Source organism: Monodon monoceros, unplaced genomic scaffold, assembly GCF_005190385.1.
Source record: "Monodon monoceros isolate NGI ecotype Baffin Bay Population unplaced genomic scaffold, NGI_Narwhal_1 Super_Scaffold_14, whole genome shotgun sequence".
NCBI classification, from domain to species: Eukaryota; Metazoa; Chordata; class Mammalia; order Artiodactyla; family Monodontidae; genus Monodon; species Monodon monoceros.
Window position 1 is genome coordinate 64,748,656 of NW_021703770.1, and position 24,525 is coordinate 64,773,180.

A 24,525-nucleotide genomic window follows, 5' to 3' on the forward strand; every position below is an offset into this window, starting at 1 on the left:
CAGAGTCACCTCACATACCCTGAGGCTTAGGATTCTGGACTGGTAAATCTGCCAGCCCTCAGGGAACAACTGGGTTTATGTCCAAACATGTGCCCGAGCTCTCTGTACAATTTGTGGTTTTGCTACCAATTAAAAATGTCCCAAAGGCAAGTCTCAGGTTCAAGAAACAGCAGCAGAAGAAGAATCTGATAATCATAAAAACACCAGTATGCTACTCAGCTGTGAGCTTCATTGTTAGAGGTTGGTTCATTGCTTTTAATTTGTTCACCTAGGCACTAGTTTTGGCAGATGCATTGCATAGACTTTAAAGCCAGGATGTGTCATGTAGTGTTACGCTACAGATTTTAACATCTCCTCTTCTCGGGATTACATAACAATTATTGTTATTATTTCACATCATTCAAGCTCTCACTGTGGCAAGTAGCAAAACAGAAAATTATGGCAATAAATAGAACGTGTATGAAGATTTATGGTGTTGCTTAAACATCTGGTACTTACGGAGCAACTGCTCTGTGCGAGGCACTGTCGCAGGCACTGAATCAGTTGTTATATAAACAGGCTTAGTAATTAGTTGGTTATTAATTGGCTGGTTGACTTTTTTAAGAGACAGTGTATCTATTTGCATCTTAAAATAATGAAATAAAATGAGATCAGATCTTAATTACAGCAGCAGTACTTTCCTTCTTCTCAAGAGATTTTGGAAGCGAGGGAAATGGCCCACTCTGTATCTCTGCAGTATGTCATCAGCAATTCTTCTTCCCAGTGCCATCTATATCCCGGCACTATCTAATTTAGTTTTGAATCTTAAGCAGAAATGAATAGCCATAGCAATTATAATAATTATATGTTCGATTTATAGAACAGCTTTCCTTCTAAGAGCACAAGGCTCTTCGAGCCCTGCAGATGTCCCGTGAATCCGTGTCTCCTACTAGGAAGCACAGTGAGATCATTTCTAGATGGTCTCAGTATTGCTGTCAAGCGCTATGGACTTGACTGCCTTGTGTACAGTTGAAAAAGGGCTCCTCAACACCAGCACTTCTAGGAATGAACTCCCCCTGTGTTGTCTCTAGGAAAGGAACTCTGTAGCCAGTGTGATTCGATGAATAAGAAGCCCTTTTCAAAAAAATAAAAAATGACTGAGTATATGCTGCGTGTCAATCAGCAGGTGCATGCCAACAGGATTCAGGAAGAATAACCTAGAGAATAGGGAAACATAACCTGAGCTCCATCCTTTTTTTTTTCCTCCCCTGTCTCTAAACTCTAAGTTGCTAAATCCCAGGACTCTACCTTGCTTTGCTACTTCCCAGAGTCACTACCATGACTAACTATGTCAGAGGATTTTGTTTTTATTATTATCCTCTAGATAATTTTTACATGAGACTGTCCGAACTAAGAACAGGCCGATTTGGGGAGATGCCATTTCTGTTCATTTTCTGTAGAGTTTTGCACTCTAATTTTTCTGCTGTGTAGAATCTGGAGCTATAAAGAAGCTGTGTAGTGCAGAAACGTCTACAAGGGATGTAATACAAGGCTGGGGGTAGGGCAGCATTATGCCTCTTTCAATATCACCATCTGGACTGGATTAGCGTTAATGAGTTACTTCATTCTGAAATTGATACAAAAGCATGGGCCCCAGCTTCCTTCTCTCCTCCCAAGAGCAACTCTCACTCCCATTGGGAAGGACTGACTTGGAAAAACATTTTCCTATAAAACAATTAGCCCCTGATTGGTAAACAAGCATTCAGTATAGCGACCCACTAAAACAAACAAACAAATAATGAAGACAAGCTTCAGATGTGTCTGACACACAGGAGAACCCTACCTGGTGGACTCCTGCTTGTAGATGTCAATGATATTTTCCACCAGCAGGTTCCTCTGAAGCCCGTAGATCCCATGTCTGTCCAAAACCACTTCGTGTCTGCAGGATGGGCAACGGAATCGGCCCCCCGAGGCCACAGTGCTACCTCCTCTTGTGGGCAAGTACGGGTTAGAGGCCTGTTCTCGCCAAGCAAGAAAAGAGGAATTGAGTAATGCCACAGGTAGCTTTTCAGAGGCTTCCCTTCACTCTCTGTTACACTAGGAACAACATCAACCCCTGCTTTCAGCTTGCTGTGAGATCGTCCCTTAGGGCATTATCGGCAAGTGGTCCTGAAATGCAGGGCCAACACTTATCCACAGTCAAGTGCCATGTACCGTCTTCAGCATGAGGTGATTTTCCACCCAGCATTTTCGTAACCAAAAGTTCCAGCCAGAAACTCCAACATTAATGTCTTGGGCAGTAATTCATTTACAATTTTGAGACAGATTCAGTTTTTTTTAAACAAGTATGATTCTTGGTATTGAAATAAAATTAGATTTGAGAGTAAGAAGGAGGCTGACAGCAAAGTACAAAGCAAATCACTTTAAAACCTTTTTTTTTTTTTTTTAACAAATGCAACCTTATACAGCTTTCTAAAGAAATTACCTCAAAGTTAAGCGCTTGATTCGGAGAAGAGGGAATCTTTTCCACCCCCTCCATTCCAAACAAACCTACCTGGAAAATGTCACTGGCACATTTCCTACACAGGTTATGCTGGCAGGGGAGAATGACCACGGGTTTCGTGAACATCTCTAAACAGATGGGACAGATGAGTTGCTTCTCCAAGTTATCCATGGTCTGCTGCTCTTTGGAAAAAGACTTGTAATTCAAAGATGCGCTCATCTCCTGGCCGTCCCTGTGTGCTCTGCCAGGGAAAGGGTGCTTTGAATGGTTTCTGCAAGTGACTCCTGGAAATAATTCCAAGGATTGTGTGATCAAGTGTCCTTTACGTTTCTTTCCGTGGAGGACATTGTTTCAGGCCCAGGTTCAGAGTGGGGCTGGAGCTGTTTTTAGCAGCTGAGGGTCACATGACAGCAGACAGACTTGTCCGTATAAGCCAGTGACAGGAGGATGGATTCTGACAGGTGACAGAGAACAGGGGCCAACATTTCCACCCCAGGGAGTGAAGAGAGTGGGTGGGAAGGAGGATTACAAACTCCATTTAGACAGGGTTGTGAGGAGAGGGAGGTGAAGCTGACAGTTGTCAACAACAAATGCAAATGTTGGTGCCCAGTCGCTGAGCTATGCCCCCTGTGTGCAATCAGCAAGGGCTTGGTGATGGGCTTCTCCAGGACCAGGGAGAACATAGTCCAAGAGTCTCACTGCATAACGAATGTCATTTCCGTCTTGAGAATTTAGGAAGCAAGTCACCAAAAGTAGCATGATCATACTATCCTAGGTGAAAACAAACGAAGCATGTCTGCTTGGCATATCATTATCCTGGCTTCACAAGGGTAATCAACTAAAAAGACTTGCTTAGTGTTAAATATTTCATCTTTGTGAGGGTTGTGAAATGGGAAAATTTTCAACTTAAAAACTGATTTCAAATCTTTTCACTATAAAAGTATCCACAAAATTTTTAAAAAATCCAAACACCAGTTGATCCAATTTTTTTAAAAAAGAGTTGTATAATAAAGCTCTAGTATGCTCTTTTCTCTTTCTTTTTCCTAATCCTCCTTCATCATATACACCACCACCCCTACACACACCTAGAAACACAAAGAAAATTTGGCAATCTTTAAAAATTTTAGTTTGCTCCAACAATCAGTAATGAGGTAGTAACTGGCACATGGGGTGGCAGACCCATTATTTTATTTTGCCATATAGTGGGGGACAAATATCAGTGCCATTTTCAGTGGAAGTGAAAATGGAATCCTGCTTCCACACCTGGGTTTTATATGGTCTGAAATATCTGTACCCCTCTGCATTTGTCTGTATTTACCAAGTTGATTTTTTAAATGATAGTTTCCCTGGTCATTTCTGAGAATTCTTGGTCTACTCTTGAGTCATCAATTTCAATTTTGATATTGGCCAGGATTTTGTGAAACAACTGTTTCATCTATATGTTTTATTTAAAGATTTAAAATCAGATCAAAAATGAAATAAGAAACACATGTCTATTTTTTTATGTGATGAATTTGCAGCTTTATTTCTCCTTGATTTAAAACACCCCATACAATGAACACATTTTGTTAACACAGCCCCAGGGTGCACTTAATTACCAGTAAGGAGTAGATCGTTGTGACTGGTTATGTGTGCCCTTAGTGCTGTGTGCACTGAGAGTTTATTGAGAATCTAATAAGCTCTATTAACTAATAATAAGTTATATGTATTCATAAACATTTCAGGGATCTTTGGAGAATTTTGTTATTCCTTTCAATGTCTGTTTAGCAACTACAGTGAATAAGGGAATTGGTGACATTGTTTTACTGAGTTAATTCAGTTCACCTAGCCTAGACAGTTAACTGTGTTTATTGTACATGGGCTATGGAGGTCTGAGCAAAATAAGAGAGCTGTTTTCTAAGAAAGATGAAGTTTCTACTGTAAAAGACCTTGCAACCTAAGGAAAAGCACTTAAACTAATACTATACACTATAGGCAAGCCTATCCTTTTAAGAGGAATTCATTCTTTCAAAAAATATTTGTTGAGTGTTTATCATGTGTCTTGAAAGACGAACAAGATACGGGCTATTGTCCTCAAGGAGCTCAGTCTAATAAATAGTAGAGATAAGACATGCATATACAGAACCACAGTACAAAACAAAATGGGATAAAGAACTTCAGGGACTTCCCTTGTGGTCCAGTGGTTAAGACTCTGCGCTTCCGTGTTTGATCCCTGGTCGGGAAAGTAAGATCCCCATTCCATGCGGCACGGCCAAAAAAAAAGGACAGAGAATTCCAGAGTTGGAGGAATCAGGAGGGCTTCATGGGTGGGGTGGCATTTGCACTGATCCACTGAGGAACCTAGACACCAATGGGCATGTCGTTCTGTGGGCAGTGAGGCGTAGGTGGGGCTTCCAAGAGAAGGCACAGAAGCAGACAGGAGTGCCGGGAACGCTCAGAGCATGTGGTGCTTTGGGCTGGAGTGCAGAGCATGCTTCTGGCACATTGGCAGCCCATGAATACTGGGCTGAAGAGTTTTTACCACTTAATAAATTAGGCAACAGGAAGTCGTTGAGAGTGTCTCACAGGGACATTTCCCTGAGAGCTGTGCATTGGTGAAATTAATCTCAGTGCTGGTTGGGATAGGTCAGTGTGAAGGTGACCTGGCTAAAGACCAGATGGGAGGTTGTTGCCTAGGTGAGAGGTCATGACGCCCTGGCCCTGGGTGACGAATGGCAGTGGGGAAGGAAAGGAGGAAATGGACTCTGGTGGCTATGAGGGTAGAATCCTCAGGGGTGACTCAGGTGCCTGAGCCAGAGCAACCAAGATGATGCAGTGAGAGGCTGCACAGGGAGTCAGGAGGTCCAGCTCCCATGTCCACCTCACCTGGTGATCCTGGGAAAGTGACCTCACCTAGTTGGATTTCAGTTCTTTTATCTGTGAGTGGGCTTCATAACCTAACTTAGCAGTATTTGTAGAAAAAAACACTCTGAAACTGCATGAACATTGAGAATCCCCAGTTGAAGTATTTGATGGAGAGTTGAACCCTACCCTCTCCTTTTATTCTCTGCTCCTTCTTGCTCTCTGCCTTTCATTTTGTCTTAGAACTGCCCCTGGAAGCTACAGAGGAAACTAGCAAGAAGCCCACAGGAAAAAGAGCCAGGTTGATGGATAAGAACCACCTTCCCTTCTTCATCATCTTTCCTCCATTCCTGCTCCCCCAGCTCTCAGAGACCAGCCATCTATGGGGTGGGCATGTGAGTTGGGAGTGGGACATGGGGGTAGCACTCTGGTTCCTAGGGAGGAACCAGAAAATTTTAGTCTGCTCCCAAATCATTCAGAGTCTGAGAGATGGCAGAAATTCTGGAAATGAATCAGAATTGAAGTCAGCTTCAAGGCTCTGGAATCTGCAGTGGACCTGGGCCTCCACAGAGATGCGAAAACCAGCTTAGTCTCCTGAAGGTACCCTGGACTCTCTAGGGGTGGTGCATGACTTCCTCCCCTCTCCTACCCACACCCTAGCACAGGGGGTTGAAACCAATCGGGGTAATTACACAGGAAGTTGCCATAGTTTGAAGCACCAATTTCCCCCCATTCTTGAGTCCTACCACACTGTGGTACGGGTGTGTTTAGACACATTGAGAAGCTGAAGCAAAACCACCATGGCTCTCACCTCCTCCAGAAGTTTCCCACATCCCCCAGATAAGTCAAAGGAAGCAAGATGGGTTCCTAAGAACCTGAGTTTACGCCCACGGTGGACTTGACATTGAGGGGTGACAACAGAAAGAGAAGACTCTTGACCTCTTTCAACCTCTAGCTACCAGGCCAAATGAACCCAGACTTCAGCGTCCACGGAAATGTAGATCTCAGTGTGTTCTTAATCTCAGGGAGAGAGAAAATGAGGTTCTAAAATCCCTTACTTTAGTACTACACCGCCACAACAAACATAATAAATATTTGCAGAGTACCAATCATTTCTTAGGATAGCTCTCCAGAGTAGATATTATTATCTCCATTGAGCCAACTGTGGCTCAGGGAAGTTGAGTAGTTGCGCAGAATGATACCTTTTGACTCATCCACTAAGCTACCCCACCCCATACTCTACAGCACATTGTCCATTAGAATTTTCTGCAATGATGTAAATGTTCTACATCTGTGCTGGCCAACCTCTAGCCACAGGTAGCTATTGAGTACTTGAAATGTGTATAGTGCAACTCAGGAACTGAATTTTTTTTTCATTATTTATTTATTTATGGCAGCGTTGGGTCTTCATTGCTGCACGTGGGCTCTCTCTGGTTGCAGCGAGTGGGGGCTACTCTTCGTTGCAGTACACGGGTTTCTCATTGCGGTGGCCCCTCCTGTTGCAGAGCATGGGCTCCAGGTGCGCAGGCTTCAGTAGTTGTGGCACATGAGCTCAGCAGTTGCGGCTCACGGGCTCCAGCCGCTCTGCAGCAAGTGGGATCTTCCTGGACCAGGGCTCGAATCTGTGTCCACTGCATTGGCAGGCAGATTCCCAACCACTGTACCACCAGGGAAGTCTGTGAATTTTTAAGTTTATTCAATTTAAACATATGTTTAAATAACCATATGGGGCTGGAGGTCACCATATTGGACACAAGTCCTAGAACATAAGATATTAAAAAACCTTTGTGGGGGGGAGAAAAAAACCTTTGGAGAAAATTGAAATGTATATGAAGGATTCTCTGGCAGGAACTGGGTTCCTCTCTTTTGGTGGGTTTTGTACTTTCTGGTTAGGGTGATATGAAACTCCTCTAACCCCAGAATAGTTAGAAAAGCAACATCAACTCTAGATTCCATCTTGCAAAACAAGACAGAGCACTCTAGGGAATAGGAGGCATTAGAAAGTTCCCAGAGAATCAGTGTCAGAATAAGTATACTTCCCAAGGATTCCAGAATGTCCTCAGCATTTCATTTACCCATGTTCTTTTTGTCTCTTTAACATACATAATTGCAAATCCAGGTACTTGAAAATAATCTAGACTTAGCTCCAGGAGCTAACTAGCCATTCATCAAACAAAACAGATGGAAAGTGGAGCTAAAGGGAAGTAAAAAATAGATATAGTTTGAAGCAAAGCAGTGAGGCAGAGTGCAGCCCTGGAGGAAGAGAAAACAAGAGGAACTGGAAGGCTGATCTTGATTTCGGCTCATTCTCTAAGGTAGAGGAAGGAGAATTCTTCCTTCTTTTACCCACCAGAAGTGAGAAAGTTGGCGTTTGACAAAATCGTTAAAACAAGGAGAGAAACACCAGACTGTGTGGTTATGGAGGCAGACAGTAGGGGTTGCTGGAGAAGAAGGTTTAGTTAGACTGGAACACTAGGTCATGAGTGGACTCAGACTTTCAGGTCAACTCCAGCACCAGTTAAGTCTCCTGAAAATCACTTTAATTCCATGCCAAAACAAAAGCCAATGCTTAATAGTTCACAGACCAGGTCCTCTTAAACTAAGACAATGAGGTTGTTAGTTTTTCCCTGCAATATTGATCCATTCATCCGTCCATCCATCCGTCCGTCTTCTTACACCAAGGACTCTTGACATCTACAAAATGCTTAACGTTTTCCTTCGGTTTACATTGTCAGTCTTTTCAGTTTAGCTGTTTTTCTGGCAATAGGCAGCTTGAATATGTGATTTTAAATTTTTTAGTGAAAAGAAACATTTTACAAAAGCTAAACTAAAAATGAAATTAACTAACTTGAAAAGTACTTAACAGAAGCTAAGTGGCATTTCTTTCATTAGATAGTTTGCAAACTTCTGGCTGAAAGCTTTTTTACTTTTTGATAATTAATCCTTCTCCAAATCTGTTGTTTATAAATTTTACTTCATCATACATATCTCTAAGGAAATGTTAGAAAACTAACATATTGTACTTTCCTCTGAACATTTCTTGGCATAGTTCACATGCCAGAAATAAACAGTGACAATCCCTAAAAGTAGCAAATACTTTAGTGTAAGGCCTTCCCAATGGCCATGTCTGAACTCCTTACCTTGGCTCCAAGATCAAGGACACTTGGCTCCACCCTCAATGCACACAATCTAGTCTTACCTCCCCTCCACCCCAGCCTACTAACTGATGTCTCTGAATTTACTCTTGCCTTCTGCAATCTGCTTCTCATGTGTCACACTCTATTTAAATCCCATTAATGGTCATATTACCCCTAGGGATAAAGACATTAATCCTCACTGTGATCCCTAAGGCCTGGCATGATTTGTCCCTTACCTACCTCTCTGACCTAACTGTACAATAGAAATAAGATGTGAGTAACAAATATGAGCCATATATAAGATTTTAAATTTCTAGTAGCCACATTAAAAAACAGAAACCAATGAAATTAATTTTATTAATATATTTTATTTAACCCCAAACCATATAAACTATTATCATTTCAACATATAATCAGTATTTTAAATAATGAGATAGTTTTATTTCTTCCCTTCCAATCTGGAAGTCTTTTACTTCATTTTTCTTGCCATATTGCACTGGCTAGAGACCCCAGAATGGTCTTCCTTGCTTCTTTCCTGATCTTAAGAGGAAAGCATTCATATTACTAAGTTTAATGTTAGCTGTGTGTTTTTCATTGATGCCCTTTATCAGGTTGGGGAAGTTCCCTTCTCCCTACCTTCCAAGTTTGCTGACAGTTTGAAAAATCAGGACTGGATGTTGAAGTCAAATGCTTTTTCTGCATCTACTGAAATGATCGTGTAGTTTTTCTTCTTTAGTACTGTACTTTAGTAATGTACTTTTTTTCCTTTAGTACTGTACTTTAGTACTGACGAATTACCTTGAATTTTGAATGTTGAACTAATCTTGTATTCTTGGAAAAGACCCATTTGGTCATGATGTATTTTCCTTTTTATATATTGTTGGATTTAACTGGCTAAAATTTTGTTGAAAAATTTTGCATCTATGTTCATGAAGGATATTGGTCTGTAGTTTTCATGTAATGTCTTTGCTTAGTTTTGGGATCAAGATAATGAGGGCTTCATGGAATAAGTTAGACAATACTCCCTCCTCTTCAATTTTCTGGAAGTTTGTGTACAATTGGTGTGATTTCTTCCTTAAATGTTTGGTAAAATCACCACTGAAGGCATCTGGGCCTGGTGTTTTCTTTATGAGAGAAATAAATGAGTTAACACATGTGAAGTAGCTAGAACTGTGCTTGGCTTGTCAGAGGTGTTGAATAAATGTTAGCTTTTAATTTTTTAGAATTCATCTATATTTTCAATTAAAGTAATAAATGGTTATTACAGAACTTAAAAATATTTTTAAATTTTAAGGAAGAAGAAATCACAGTAATCCTACTAGCCAAAGGTCACTAGTATTAACATTTTAATGCATTCTTCAGTGTTTCCTACAGGTAATTCATGCTTGTTTATATTGTTATTATTTATATTGCTCTGTGCCTACTTTATTCACTTAATATTCAATTATTAACATTTACCAAGTCAGTAGAAGTTCTTAATAAATAAAATTACAAAGGCTGTACTATTACATGGTCATACCATAATTCACTTAACCATCATTTCGTATTTTTAGAATTGTTCTACTTTCCCTGCAGAGGAGATCCAAGCACCTCTTTCCTGCACTTTCATATATATTTATATAAACACTCGTATAAGCTCTAGAATATTCCCTCCAGGCCTTCCCTCTATGGTGTGCTAATAACATACACTGATAACAGCTAATGTTCATTGTGTGTTTACTATGTGCCAGGCACTGTAAGAAGGGCTTTACATTAAAAGTAGGAACCATTATTATCATCCCTATTTTACAGATGAGGAAACTGAAGTACCAAGATGTCAAGCAACTTGCCCAAGGTCACCCAGATAGAGAATGGTAAAGACAAGAAAGTCTATCAGGTTTTGCAGCCCACATGACTAACCATTAGGCAATAGGGCCTCTCAGCTTATATCTATAGACTTCTTATATGAATTCCATTCCGCACCTGAGTTGCTGATCCTGAGATATTGTTTGAGTTCTTGCCCAGCTCACTTGTCCCAAACATGTGTTCTCCACCTGGATTTGGGGTACAGTTGCTAACAATTCCTTTACTTATTACCCGTTTCTTGTTCTGTAGTTATTATAGTTTCACTGCCAGCTCCTCCAGCCCGCCAGCTAGAACACCCATCATCCCAACCAGAAATTGGGACATATCATCTGATAAAAGAATTCTTTTCCCTACTTTGTAAATTTGCTTGCACGAAAAAAATGATGTATTTTAAGTGAATCATTATACATTCAATAAAGAGACTTCATTGAAAAGAATTTAAAATAGAAGCTGCCCTAGAAAATGAAAGACACGCCAATAAAAAACAACAGGTTGTACACACTGGTAACAAAAATATACAGGTTGTCTAGTATCCTAAAACGGAAATAAAAGTATTTTCACTTCTCAACTGTAATCCTCATAAAAGGTGTTATCTCTGCCTTTGTCTAGGTCTATATTTTGTGTTGACAACTGCAATATCGTTTCAACAGCTTTTTCATGGCTATATTCTAGAAAATTAGGATAGAGAGACTTCATTACCAGAAAAGACTTTGTGTGTGTTCTGCTAAATTGAACTTTTCAATGAGTGTGTGTATTTGTGTTTGTTTTTGTCATGTCTAAACATGTCTAAACAGACCACACTCAAGAGCAGCCCGAGCTAGAACTTTTCTCCAGTTGATTCCCTCTCTGTGGTGGTCTCTAATGAACTCTCCAAAGTTACTTCCCAGGAGGAAAATGGCGTTAGAATCCTCCTCCAACAAGAAGCCTCTGGGTCCAGGGTCTTTTCCACTTCCTCACCTGTCCTCAGGTACCCGCCTTGCTTTATCATATCCGTCTTGGATCTGCCAGGAGCCGGGCACCCCACTGTATGCAGATGAGATGGACCAGAATAGTCCCCGCCTCCTCAGCTCAACGTAAGTTTAAAGTAGCAGCGTCCTTTTCCAAGTTCTGTTTTTTGTTTTTCTGTCAGGTCCCTTTAATTATGCGCAGTTTAGACTCAGATGGGTCCCGTAAGTGCAGCCATCAATCACAAATCACAAAAGACTCAAGAGTGCCGACAGACGTGGTTGCAATCTGTCTCCATTTTTGGAGAGAAAACTAATTTCGTGAACTTCACAAAGTAAATGGGTCTAAAATTTTAAAATTAGAAAAATTATCCCCTCAAGGACCCTCGTCTGGGAAGTTTTAATAGCGGTAACCTCAAGCTCGCCCAACTACTTTCAACTCTTGTTCGAGTTGAATGAGAATCAAAAGAAAAAGGACCACTGGAGATCAGGAGAAAAACCTGGAGGATGCGGGCATCGATCCCGCTACCTCTCGCATGCTAAGCGAGCGCTCTACCATTTGAGCTAATCCCCCACCGCTGGCCACGGCTGCTTATCTCTTCCTCTAGAGAGAGAACAGAGCGTTTAGAAGCGAAGATAAATATTCTTGAGCACATTCTTGTCCCTGTTTCATGGTTAAGGCCAAAGTAACAACAACAACAAAAAGAGCCCCTCTCCTTCGAGCCGGAATCGAACCAGCGACCTAAGGATAGCTATTGACACCAGCCTACAGTCCTCCGCTCTACCAGCTGAGCTATCGAAGGGAGTGAGGGGATAAGTCCTCAACTCATCTTCATAACTTTTCGTCATTTTTCTAGGCTTCGTGTGCTTTCTACCGCGTTGCCTTCGTGATTCCCAGGTTCCTTGGGCACGAGATCCTCCTTGCGGACCTCCTAGCTCCTCACGGCAGCCGCCCCGAGCGTTCGCATCGCCGACCTTGCATGGGCTCTGAGGACTAGGTCAGGGGCCTGGCCCCGGGGAGCCGGCCGTTGGCCCGGGACGCGGCTTAGCCGTGTCGGCACTCAGGGGTTCGGGAAACGCCAAAGACGCTTTAGAAACAAGCGAAGGCCGTGACCCGGCAGCCTCCCCGCTGAGCGCAGGCTCAGTGCCCCGCTCGCTCAGAACTCGGACCGCATGTCCCCGTTTCCGGGATTCGCAAAAGATTCACACCGAGGAAGCTACGGGTTTGGACCCGTTATTTGGAAAGTAATGTATTATCAGAGAAATCCTTATGCGGAAAGGACCATAAATCATAGGAAGCTCGACAAAAACGTCCTGGTCTCCTTCGAGCCGGAGTCGAACCAGCGACCTAAGGATGCCTCTTAAGGGTATTAACTACAGTCCTCCGCTCTACCAGCTGAGCTATCGAAGGGACGTGCAGAGCCTGTGCCCCCGCCCCCTGAGATTCAATACCTAAGAACCAGAGCGCGCTCAACCCTTACCCAGAGATGAAACTGAGCATGCGTAATGGAGGGAGTGGGGCGCGAAGGGAGTACGTGCCCGAATGTTTTACGCGTGCGCAGAAAGACTACCCGGCTGTGGCTCGCGGAGCCTGACTGTGGTAGAAGTGAGTTCCGAACTCTCGTGTCAAGACTCAAGACTCCTCCGCGTGTCTGTCGCACTTTTTCTTTACTCCCGGTGTTAGGGGAGTTACTGTCGGGTGTGGTTTCCCTATTCTGTAACCTTTATGTCTCCTCACCCTTCGTGTGAGGGGTCCGTGGTGCAGGGTGATGCGTCCGACTACGAATCAGAGGACTGTAGGTACGATTCCTTCCAGTCTTGGCGTTTTTGTCCCCTTAGTTTTAAAAATCAGAGACTTTTACTACTTTGGGGTTCTCCCAAGCACAAATGCCGAGAGTTTACCACACCTCGAGGGCGGAGAGCCACCAGGCTTGGTTTCCGATGCCGCCTGTCGAACTTTCGAGATGTTGAGAGGTTGGCGAACACTAATAACGGGACGCCGGTAGCCGGGCGAGGAGGACGGCGCGGGGCAGAGCCGAGGAAAGGAGGGGCCGTTCCCGCGGGCTCCAGGTAGGAAGTGGGGAGGGAGCCCCAAGGTCAAGCCCGCAGTTCCCAGGACAAAGCTGGTTAATGTCGCGGGGCTGCGTCTACCGCGGCTCAGCTCGTCAGGTCTTGGAAGGTATTTGAAGACGTTGCAGTCACCCAGTTACTAAACCACGCCAGCCATGCCCGACAATGCAGAGGGAGCAAAGTTATTTACAAGGTTCTTTGGAGCCCGCTCCCATTTTACATTTCATTTAACAAACCCCTTCTTGGTTGCCAGCAGAGCAGAAAAACCGTCTAATGATTTGGGTTCTGCCCTCAAGGGCCTTTCAACCAAGAGGGCATAATGTTGGTTTGAGCAAACTGAGTTTTTATTTTTAAGTTATTAATCTTACTTGTGGAAAGGGGTTTAGAATTAGTTCTTAAGTCTCCCCAAGTAAGGTAACAGCTCCCCAAAGTAAAAGTTTTAATACAATGTGAGGATGAGTTAAGGAAGAGAAAATGCGAGGTTAGGGAAAAGGGCTAGTCATTAAGTGGGAAAGCGGCTTCCTTAAGGCCACACAAACATGGTTAAAAGGAGTTAAAAATTTAGAGGGTGGGGCAAGCACAGGCTATTTGAACGAAATGGTGAGCTTTATTTTTGTTTCATTTTGCCATTTTTCGCACGTAACAAGCCGGTAGCTCTTTAAAGTTATATAGTGTCTCCGAGAGTTAAAAAAATACTATCTCTGTGAGAGGCGGGAGAGATGTGTCGCACCCCTCCCCCGAAGTTTATGGAAAGAACCTTGTAAATTAGGCTAAGAGGAAAGGGCCTTCATTTTATTCGTACTGTCTTATTTTATAGGGTGGCAAGTCAGGCGTTTATTATCCGCAGAGGTCACTGTCGTGGCCATCACTGCACTGTGGTGGAATCCTGGCCCCTTGGTGTAACCCCTTCCTGATGCACTGTCTTCCAAAACAGCCAGCCAGATAAGAGTGACGCGTTCCAGGAGGGCCAAGATGTTTCTTGATTTCTGGCCCTCTTACTTGTGATAGAAATCCACACAGAGCTAATGTAAGCAAGTGGCATGTATTACGGTGATACAGGAGTGTCCCAGGGAAACCATGGAGGAGTGGTAACTAAGCCTCCTTGTGGTTTTCCTCAGCGCCTCTCAGCTTCTCTCTCTGCTTCCCTAGTGCACACAGTTGGAAACATGGTGCTACACCCCTCCATCCCCACTACCCTAAAAATTCCTGACCTTTATCCCTTAGTCTATTGCCGAAGATTGAATATTTAGTCCCTCCGCCTGGCCCCAAATTGATATGTTGAAAACCTAATGCCCAACTGATGGTATTAGGAGGTGGAGCCTATGGGAAGTGATTAAGTCGTGGTGTCACAGCCCTCATGAATGGGATTAGTGCCCTTAATGAAAGAGGCCTCAGAGAGATGCCTCCTCTCTTCCAGTCATGTGAGCATATGGTGAGAAGGGTTGGACACATATGATTGCATCCCTCTTTCCTAGGATGCCAGTGAAAGATAATAAAGATATACAAGAAGAAAAAGTCTCCTGCCACATGGAAAACAAAGTAGGTACAATCAGCAAACCTGAGCTTTAAAATAATTTCTGGGATTGTGGAAAGCAAGTGAGATTGAATAGATACATGGCCCCAAATGGAGAAAATCACAGCTCAGAATACACGTTCTAGAAGCTTGCAGAAACAACCATTTTCCCTATGGAGCTCCGAAGAGGCTTCAGGCACAGAGGCAGCAGCTCAAAGGTCGGAGGCCCATAACAGTGTGCAGCTGCTGCAGTCTTTGCCCCAGCTGGAGCTACCTGGAGAACTGCTTAAGCCAAGTAGATTTGCCTGGGGAGAGCCTATGGGGTGAGTATAGGGCTGGGGAGAGAGGCAGAGTAGAGCCTAATAATAAGAGACCTGGAGAGAAAGAAAGGCTGCCCCACCCCACTGGCAATTAAGTTGGCAGTTTGGAGCATCTTGGGCCAGCACCATAGAAATGAAAAACCCTGCTTATCCCCAGGACCCTGGCATTTTACAAACCCCAATCAACGTAGTCCTTGATTCATGAATATGAACATATGTCTCCCAGACATTTGAGAGGAAACAAAAACAACTTAAAGTCCAAGGTGAACAAACAAAATAACTGATCCAGGAGGAAACAGATGATGCAAGGAATAATACAAAACCACTTTTTAAAATGCTAATTGATATTCTCAGGGACACCAGAACAAGGTGGTATTAAAAGGAGCAAGGAGAGAAAAGTTGACTTCTTGAAAACTAAGAGTGATTGCTAAGGTGAAAAATAACACTGATTATGGCAAAAGATCAAATTTCGAGTTATGGAAGATAGAATGGAAAATATCTCCCAGGACACCAGAATAGAGAGAGCAGAAACTATACACCTAAAAGCATGGCGGATAGACCCAGAAGACACAATGGCTATCTAGTCAGAGTTCCAGAAAGGGAAAGCAGAGACAATGTAAGGAAAGGAATGTGAGAAAGACATTAGTTATTGAAAGGGCCATCCAAGTAGGATGAATGAAAAACAGCTGTGTCTGGACACAGCCTAGTGGAATTTTAAAGCATTGAGGATAAAGATGAAACCCCCAAAGCTTTCACAGATGGGGAAGAAACAAACAGAAAAACAGGCTAGCTACAAAGGAATGAGAATCAGATTATGATCAGATTTCTTATCAGAAGTACTGGATGCTAGAATACAGTAGAGCAAGGCCTTCCAATTTCTGTGGGGAAATAATTTTGAACCTAGAATTGTATAACCAATCAAAGTAGCGACCACATATGAGGACAGATAGATAATTCACACAAAGTCTCAAAGTTTAAATCCCGTGATTCCTTTCTGAAACAAATTTTTTAAAAAAATATTACTTGAGGTTCTTATAATGATTGGTTTCTCCAGGAAGCAGAAGCTGACACAGAATTAGAGTACAAAAGTTTACTGGACGGTAACATCCGTGAACAGAAAAGGGGAAGACACAGTATTGGGTGGGGGTAGCCATCAGACAGTGACACAGACCTGGCAAAGTCTCTGCCAGCCCCCTTGGTAGCTGCAGAGCGGATTTCCCTTTAGTGGAGTCCTGAGTGGGGCAGAAATGGCTAGGCCCTTATACAACCTCCTTGTCAGAAGCTGACAACCTTGGCCAGGAAACTGAGGTGAATCCTGAAGAAGTTAACACCAGGAGGCTCTCAGTTAACCATCCTCCTTGCAGCTGGGCAGTGAGTCCTTTCTGGAAAGGCAGTCTAGGAGCAAATACTCTATGTCTGCCACAGATGTACTTCATCAAAACAAGAATCCAAGAAAGAGGAGTACCCAGGATTTAAAAAGAAGAAAGGGACCAACTCAGGAACTCAATGTAAATCCCAGATTAACAGTGATGCAGCAAGCCAAGAAAGCAATCAGGAAGAATTAGGAAAAAACAGAAGAGGTCAGAGGGCTCTAGGAAGATGATCTTTGAAGAAGAAAATGGATTCTTTCACAGTGAATGTGACGAAGGACCAGGAAGAGCTTAGGGATGTGATAAAGGAATGTTGATTTTCTCAGAAAGCAAACCAAAACTAGGAATTTCTAAAAAAGTACATAGAGCTTCATAAAAAACTCATGGTCCAAATATACGGCAAACAGAAAACTGGCATGATTTTGAGAAATTGATGATCTGTGTTGTGGGCTAACGTATGCCCCCCCCCCCACTTATATTGAACCTCGAACTTTCAGAATGCGACTATACTTGGAGATAGGGCCTTTAAAGAGACAATTAAAATGGGATTGTTAGCGTGGGTCCTCATCCACTTTGACTAGTGTCCTTATAACATGAGGATATAAGGAGAGGGAGAGACACCAGACACACAGACAACCATGTGAACACACGGCAAGAAGGCACGCACCTGCAAGCCCGGGAGAGAGGCCTCAGAAGAAACCAAGCCTGCTGACATCTTGGTCTTGGACCTCTTGCCTCCACAACGGTGAGAAAACAAACTGTTGTTTAAGCCACCCAGTCTGTGGTATTTTGTTATGGTAACCCTAGCAAATGAATACAGGCACGGTGAGGAAAGAGAAGTTTGCTTTCTTTTCTGCATCCATTGGTATGGTTTCCATGTTTGTTTGACCACATGCAAACACTTGTGGGGCAGACAGTCCCATAGTTGTCATCTAATACAGCATTTAATAACAGTTGCATTTATTTATTTGTTTATTTGGTAGTGTTTGTAAATGCTTGGCATTCTCGTTATTAGCAATACAGTGTTTTTGCATTCTTTTTTTGAATTTTTGAAGTTATTTTATTATTTTTTATACAGCAGGTTGTTATTGGTTATCTATTTTATACATATTAGTGAATACATGTCAATCCCACTCTCCCAATTCATCCCACCACCACCACCCCCAACACTTGCCCCTGCTTTCCCCCCTTGGTGTCCATACGTTTGTTCTCTACATCTGTGTCTCTGTTTCTGCCGTGCAAACCGGTTCATCTGTACCATTTTCCTAGGTTCCACATACATGCGTTAATATACAATATTTGTTTTTCTATTTCTGACTTACTTCACTCTGTATGACAGTCTCTAGATCCATCCACGTCTCTACAAATGACCCAGTTTCGTTCCTTCTTATGGCTGAGTAATATTCCATTGTATATGTGTACCACATCTTCTTTATCCATTCATCTGTCAATGGGCATTTAGGTTGCTTGCATGACCTGGCTATTGTAAATAGTGCTGCAATGAACACTGGGGTGCATGTGTCTTTTTGAATTATGGTTTTCTCAGGGTATATGCCCGGTAGTGGGATTGTTGGGTCATATGGTAATTCTATTTTTAGATTTTTAAGGAACCTCCATACTGTTCTTCATAGTGGCTGTATCAATTTACATTCCCACCAACAGTGCAAGAGGGGTCCCTTTTCTCCACACCCTCTCCAGCATTTGTTGTTTGTAGATTTTCTGACGATGTCCATTCTAACCGGTATGAGGTGATATCTCATTGTAGTTTGATTTGCATTTCTCTAATGATTCGTGCTGCTGAGCAGCTTTTCATGTGCCTCTTGGCCATCTGTATGTCTTCTTTGGAGAAATGTCTATTTAGGTCTTCTGCCCATTTTTGAATTGGGTTGTTTGTTTTTTTAATATTGAGCTGCATGAGCTGTTTATATATTTTGGAGATTAACCCTTTGTCTGTTGACTCATTTGCAAATATTTTCTCCCATTCTGAGGGTTGTCTTTTCGTCTTGTTTATAGTTTCCCTTGCTGTACAAAAGCTTTTAAGTTTCATTAGGTCCCATTTGTTTATTTTTTTTTCCCATTACTCTAGGAGATGGGTCAAGAAAGATCTTGCTGTGATTTATGTCCAAGAGTGTTCTTCTTATGTTTTCCTCTAAGAGTTTTATAGTGTCTGGTCTTACCTTTAGGTCTCTAATCCATTTTGAGTTCATTTTTGTGTATGGTGTTAGGGAGTGTTCTGATTTCATTCTTTTACATGTAGCTGTCCAGTTTTCCCAGCACCACTTATTGAAGAGACTGTCTTTTCTCCATTGTATATCCTTGCCTCTTTTGTCATAGATTAATTGACCATAGGTGTGTGGGCTTATCTCTGGGCTTTCTATCCTGTTCCATTGATCTATATTTCTGTTTTTGTGCCCGTACCATATTGTCTTGATTACTGTAGCTTTGTAGTATAGTCTGAAGTCAGGGAGTCTGATTCCTCCAGCTCTGTTTTTCTTTCTCAAGATTGCTTTTGCTATTTGGGGTCTTTTGTGTCTCCATACAAATTATATGATTTTTTGTTTTAGTTCTGTAAAAAATGCCGCTGGTAATTTTATAGGGATTGCATTCAATCTGTAGTTTGCTTTGGGTAGTATAGTCATTTTCACAATATTGATGCTTCCAATCCAAGGACATGGTATATCTCTCCATCTGTTTGTGTCATCTTTGATTTCTTTCATCAGTGTCTTATAGGTTTTTTTTAAATTTTATTTATTTATTTTGGCTGCGTTGGGTCTTTGTTGCTGCGCATGGGCCCTCTCCAGTTGCGGCCAGCAGTGGCCACTCTTCGCTGTGGTGCATGGGCTTTTCATCATGGTGGCCTCTCTTGTTGTGGAGCACGGCTCTAGGCACACGGGCTTCAGTAGCTGTGATGCACGGGCCTAGTTGCTCCACGGCATCCTCCCGGACCAGGGCTCGAACCTGTGTCCCCTGCATTGGCAGGTGGACTTAACCACTGTGTCACCAGGGAAGCCTGTCTTATAGTTTTCTGAGCACAGGTCTTTTACCTCCTGAGGTAGTTTTATTCTTAGGTATTTTATTCTTTTTTTTGCAATGGTAATGGCTTTGTTTCCCAAATTTCTCTTTCTGATCTTTCGTTGTAAGTGTATAGGAATGCAAGAGATTTCTGTGCATTAATTTTGTATCCTGCAACTTTACCACATTCACTGATTAGCTCTAGTAGTTTTCTGGTGGCATCTTTAGGATTCTTTAGTATAGTATAATGTCATCTGGAAACAGTGACAGTTTTACTTCTTTTCCAATTTGTATTCCTTTTATTTCTTTTTCTTCTCTAATTGCCGTGGCTAGGACTTCCAAAACTATGTTGAATAATAGTGGCAAGAGTGGACATCCTTGTCTTGTTTCTGATCTTAGAGGAAATGCTTTCAGTTTTTCACCATTGTGTTTGTCCTATATGGCCTTTATTATGTTGCGGTAGGTTCCCTCTGTGCCCACTTTCTGGAGAGTTTTTATCATAAATGGGTGTTGAATTTTGTCAAAAGGTTTTTCTGCATCTATTGAGATGATCATACGGGTTTTATTCTTCAATTTGTTAAAATGGTGTATCACATTGATTGATTTGCATATATTGAAGAATCCTTGCATCCCTGGGATAAATCCCACTTGATCATGGTATATAATCCTTTTACTGTGTTGTTGAATTCTGTTTGCTATATTTTGTTGAGGATATTTGCATCTATATTCATCAGTGATATTGGTCTGTAATATTCTTTTTTTGTAGTATCTTTGATTTTGGTGTCAGGGTGATGGTGGCCTCATAGAATGAGTTTGTGAGTGTTTCTTCTTCTGCAATTTTTGGAAGAGTTTGAAAAGGATGAGTGTTAGCTGTTCTCTAAATGTTTGATAGAATTCACCTGTGAAGCCACCTGGTCCTCGACATTTGTTTGTTGGAAGATTTTAAATCACAGTTTCAATTTCAGTGCTTGTGATTGGTCTGTTCATATTTCTTCCTGGTTCAGTCTTGGAAGGTTATACCTTTCTAAGAATTTGTCCATTTCTTCCAGGTTGTCCATTTTATTGGCATAGAGTTGCTTGTAGTAGTCTCTTAGGATGCTTTGCATTTCTGCAGTGTCTGTTGTAACTTCTCCTTTTTCATTTCTAATTTTATTGATTTGAGTCCTCTCCCTCTTTTTCTTGATGAGTCTGGCTAAAGGTTTATCAGTTTTGTTTATCTTCTCAAAGAACCAGCTTTTAGTTTTATTGATCTTTGCTATTGTTTTCTTTGTTTCTATTTCATTTATTTCTACTGTGATCTTTATGATTTCTTTCCTTCTACTAACTTTGGGTTTTGTTTCTTCTTCTTTCTCTAGTTCCTTTAGGTGTAAGGTAGATGGTTCATTTCAGATTTTTCTTGTTTGTTGAGGTAGGCTTGTATTGCTATAAACTTCCCTCTTAGAACTGCTTTTCCTGCATCCCATAGGTTTTGGATCATCGTGTTTTCATTGTGATTTGTCTGTAGGTGTTTTTTGATTTCCTCTTTGATTTCTTCAGTGATCTCTTCGTTATTTAGTAATGTATTGTTTAGCCTCCATGTGTTTGTGTGTTTTACGTTTTTTTCCCCGTAATTGATTTCTAATCTCATAGAAAAGACGTGGTCAGAAAAGATGCTTGATTTGATTTCAGTTTTCTTAAATTTACCAAGGCTTGATTTGTGACCCAAGATGTGATCTATCCTGGAGAATGTTCCTTGTGCACTTGAGAAGAAAGTGTAATATGCTGTTTTTGGATGGAATGTCCTATAAATATCAATTAAATCTATCTGGTCTGTTGCGTCATTTAAAGCTTGTGTTTCCTTACTAATTTTCTCTCTGGATGATCTGTCCATTGGTGTAAGTGAGGTGTTAAACTCCCTCACTGTTATTGTGTTACTGTTTATTTCCTCTTTTGTAGCTAGCTGTTAGCAGTTGCCTTATGTATTGAAGTGCTCTTATGTTTGGTGCATATATATTTATAATTGTTTTCTCTTCTTCTTGGATTGATCCCTTGATCATTATGTAGTGTCCTTCCTTGTCTCTTGTAACATTCATTATTTTAATGTCTATTTTACCTGATATGAGTATTGCTACTCCAGCTTTCTTTTGATTTCCATTTGCATGGAATATCTTTTTCCATCCCCTCACTTTCAGTCTGTATGTGTCCCTAGGTCTGAAGTGGGTCTCTTGTAGACAGCATATGTATGGGTCTTGTTTTTGTATCCATTCAGTGAGCCTGTGTCTTTTGGTTGTAGCATTTAATCCATTCACGTTTAAGGTAATTATCGATATGTAAGTTCCTATTACCATTTTCTTAATTTTTACGGGTTTGTTTTTCCGGGTCCTTTTTTCCTCTTATGTTTCCCACTTAGAGAAGTTCCTTTAGCATTTGTTGTAGAGCTGGTTTGGGGGTGCTGAATTCTCTTAGCTCTTGCTTGTCTGTAAAGCTTTTGATTTCTCTGTTGAATGTGAATGAGATCCTTGCCTGGTAGAGTAATCTTGGTTGTAGGGTCTTCCCCTTCATCACTTTAAATATATCGTCCCACTCCCTTCTGGCTTGTAGAGTTTCTGCTGAGAAGTCAGCTGTTAATCTTATGGGAGTTCCCTTGTATGTTATTTGTCATTTTTCCCTTGTTGCTTTCAATAATTTTTCTTTGTCTTTAATATTTGTCAGTTTGATTACTATGTGTCTCGGCGTGTTTCTCCTTGGGTTTATCCTGCCTGGGACTCTCTGAACTTCCTGGACTTGGGTGGCTATTTCCTTTCCCATGTTAGGGAAGTTTTCGACTATAATCTCTTCACATATTTTCTTGGGTCATTTCTCTCTCCCCTCTCCTTCTGGGACCCCTATAATGTGAATGTTGTTTTGTTTAATGTTGTGCCAGAGGTCTCTTAGGCTGTCTTCATTTCTTTTCATTCTTTATTCAGTTCCGTGGCAGTGAATTCCACCATTGTGTCTTCCAGGTCACTTATCTGTTCTTCTGCCTCAGTTATTCTGCTATTGATTCCTTCTAGTGTATTTTTCATTTCAGTTATTGTATTGTTCATCTCTCTTTGTTTGTTCTTTGATTCTTCTAGGTGCTTGTTCTTTAATTCTTCTAGGTCTTTGTTAAACATTTCTTGCATCTTTTCGGTCTTTGCCTCCATTCTTATTCCGAGGTCCTGGATCATCTTCACTATTATTATTCTGAATTCTTTTTCTGGAAGGTTGCCTGTCTCCGCTTCATTTAGTTGTTTTTCTGGGGTTTTGTATTGTTCCTTCATCTGGTACATAGCCCTCTGCCTTTTCATCTTGCCTATCTTTCTGTGAATGTGGTTTTTGTTCCGCAGGCTGCGGAATTGTAGTTCTTCTTGCTTCTGCTGTCTGCCCTCTGGTGGATGAGGCTATCTACGAGGCTTGTAACAGTTGCTTTTAAATGAAGGAGCTGATGCCCAAAGATGTGAAATGACTTACCTGCAGTAACAAAGTTGAACAATGGCAGATGAGAGTTCAGATCTCCTGAGTCACTAGCCAGGACCCCTTGCTTGGCACTACTTGTCGCCAATTGGACACTTGAGTTAGAGGGACTGGATGCTGGACTGCTCCCTGGGAGAAGGGAGGTTGAAAGGCAGTTTCTGATGTCAGGCAAGGTTCAGTGATGACCAGGATTCTGGGAGTAGGAAAGTGTTGGTTTATTCAAGGGAACTGTCTTTTCATCTCTTGAACCCAAAGATCAAGTTCCTGAAATTTGTTAACAATGGAGCTCCATGAAAATGCTGCCAAGATGCCCTGAGATCTGAAGGAAAAAGCCGTTGTTCAACTTGGAAAAATACCTTACACATACCAACATGAAAGGGCTTTCACGTTCTTCCTTTCAGTTAAGGAAACCATTTGCAGATCACAAGGCTTTACCAAGAAAGGTTAAATAATTTCCTCAGACTGACCCTCCAAATTGGGGGAGGAGGGATGAATTCAGGTTTACTGATTCCTCATCCATGGCTTTCTGTAAATATTTACTGTGTCCGGGAAGGTTATTTGTGAGAAAGCACAGAGATGATGTTTCCAAAGTCAGAAAGGGAACCATGCTGGAGAACTCCAGGGGAGCTACAGTTGATTCTTGTTATGCCTGCTAGTTAGGTTCTATAGAAGTCACCGCAAACAGTGATTTAGTGAATACAGAACCATTGCTTCTGGGGGAAATACAGGGTTGAGTTCCCTTAAGCCTCTGTTCATAACGTTTTCATCATTAAGTGATCAGTACACGACCTTGTTTTGTGCATGTTTCTGTAAGGACACCTTATTTAATGCATACTACTGATCCAGTAACATGGAACTCATGCCCAGCAGCACTATTACTCATATCTGAAAGAAGCTTATCTAACATACATATTTTTTCCATGAGGCACATCATAATTTCTTGCACTTAGGAACACTAGGCAGCACTGTGCTTTTAAACATTTTAAATAGTAAAATTACCAACAAAAAAGCACAAAAGTGCAAAATAAAGTGGCACTTGTTTACAGTAAGAAAGCTGAAACAAAAAGAACGTCGTCTTGTCGGTCTCAGCTGGGAGCAGGTGCTCTGGGCAACCGGCATTTTTTGCTGTTCTGTATATCTCTGTGAATGACCACGAAAGCACCCTGAGTATTGATTTTGGGGTTACAAATACATATTAGCAGGTAGGCAAATTTGCAAATGTGGAATCTGTGATCGTGAGAATTGACTATATTATTAAGTCACACTAAATCCTAAATTATATGCCGAATCACTACCTCGAAAGCTCTTAATGAGACTAACCCCCAGCTCCCCACCTCCGTTAAGCAGGTTAACAGGAGCCATTTGTACTACAGGGAGATGGCAAGACTGACCCATCCACTTCCCAGGGCTCCATAAGCCTCTGCAAACTCCCTTGCAGTCTTTCACACTCAGGGAAAGTAGAGCTCTCATCTTGTTCACACAGTGTCTTCCCTGAAGGTATGATTTGGGGGGTGGGG

At 41.8% G+C, this 24,525-nt stretch overlaps 2 protein-coding genes and 3 non-coding genes across 19 annotated transcripts in view; 1 reads left to right on the forward strand and 4 right to left on the reverse strand.

The window, feature by feature from the left end:
• Positions 1 to 2,927, reverse strand: part of TRIM55 (tripartite motif containing 55) — a 42,540-nt gene extending 39,613 nt beyond the window's left edge. For 2 of the 3 annotated variants that reach the window (XM_029222701.1, XM_029222700.1), the window contains exons 1-2: positions 2,534 to 2,701; positions 1,823 to 1,995 (exon numbers count right to left, since the gene is read on the reverse strand). In XM_029222701.1, the coding sequence (XP_029078534.1) occupies positions 1,823 to 1,995; positions 2,534 to 2,701 (341 nt within the window). Of the gene's footprint in view, positions 1 to 1,822; positions 1,996 to 2,533 lie in introns of all 3 variants that reach the window. The other variant, XM_029222702.1, reaches the window with a different exon arrangement.
• An 8,823-nt stretch (positions 2,928 to 11,750) lies between these two features.
• TRNAA-AGC lies at positions 11,751 to 11,823 on the reverse strand. Its single transcript has one exon. It is a non-coding gene; the product is annotated as a tRNA-Ala (tRNA).
• A 140-nt stretch (positions 11,824 to 11,963) lies between these two features.
• TRNAY-GUA lies at positions 11,964 to 12,052 on the reverse strand. Its single transcript is given in 2 exon segments — positions 11,964 to 11,999; positions 12,016 to 12,052. It is a non-coding gene; the product is annotated as a tRNA-Tyr (tRNA).
• Positions 12,053 to 12,569: 517 nt separating this feature from the next.
• TRNAY-GUA lies at positions 12,570 to 12,660 on the reverse strand. The gene is given in 2 exon segments: positions 12,570 to 12,605; positions 12,624 to 12,660. It is a non-coding gene; the product is annotated as a tRNA-Tyr (tRNA).
• A 328-nt stretch (positions 12,661 to 12,988) lies between these two features.
• Positions 12,989 to 24,525, forward strand: part of PDE7A (phosphodiesterase 7A) — a 380,288-nt gene continuing 368,751 nt past the window's right edge. For 9 of the 13 annotated variants that reach the window (XR_003793490.1, XR_003793492.1, XR_003793489.1 and 6 more), the window contains exon 1: positions 13,111 to 13,319. The gene's annotated coding sequence lies outside the window, so the exon portion shown is untranslated. Of the gene's footprint in view, positions 13,050 to 13,110; positions 13,320 to 14,761; positions 14,859 to 17,151; positions 17,268 to 24,525 lie in introns of those variants that run through there. The other 4 variants (XR_003793483.1, XR_003793485.1, XR_003793484.1 and 1 more) reach the window with 4 other exon arrangements.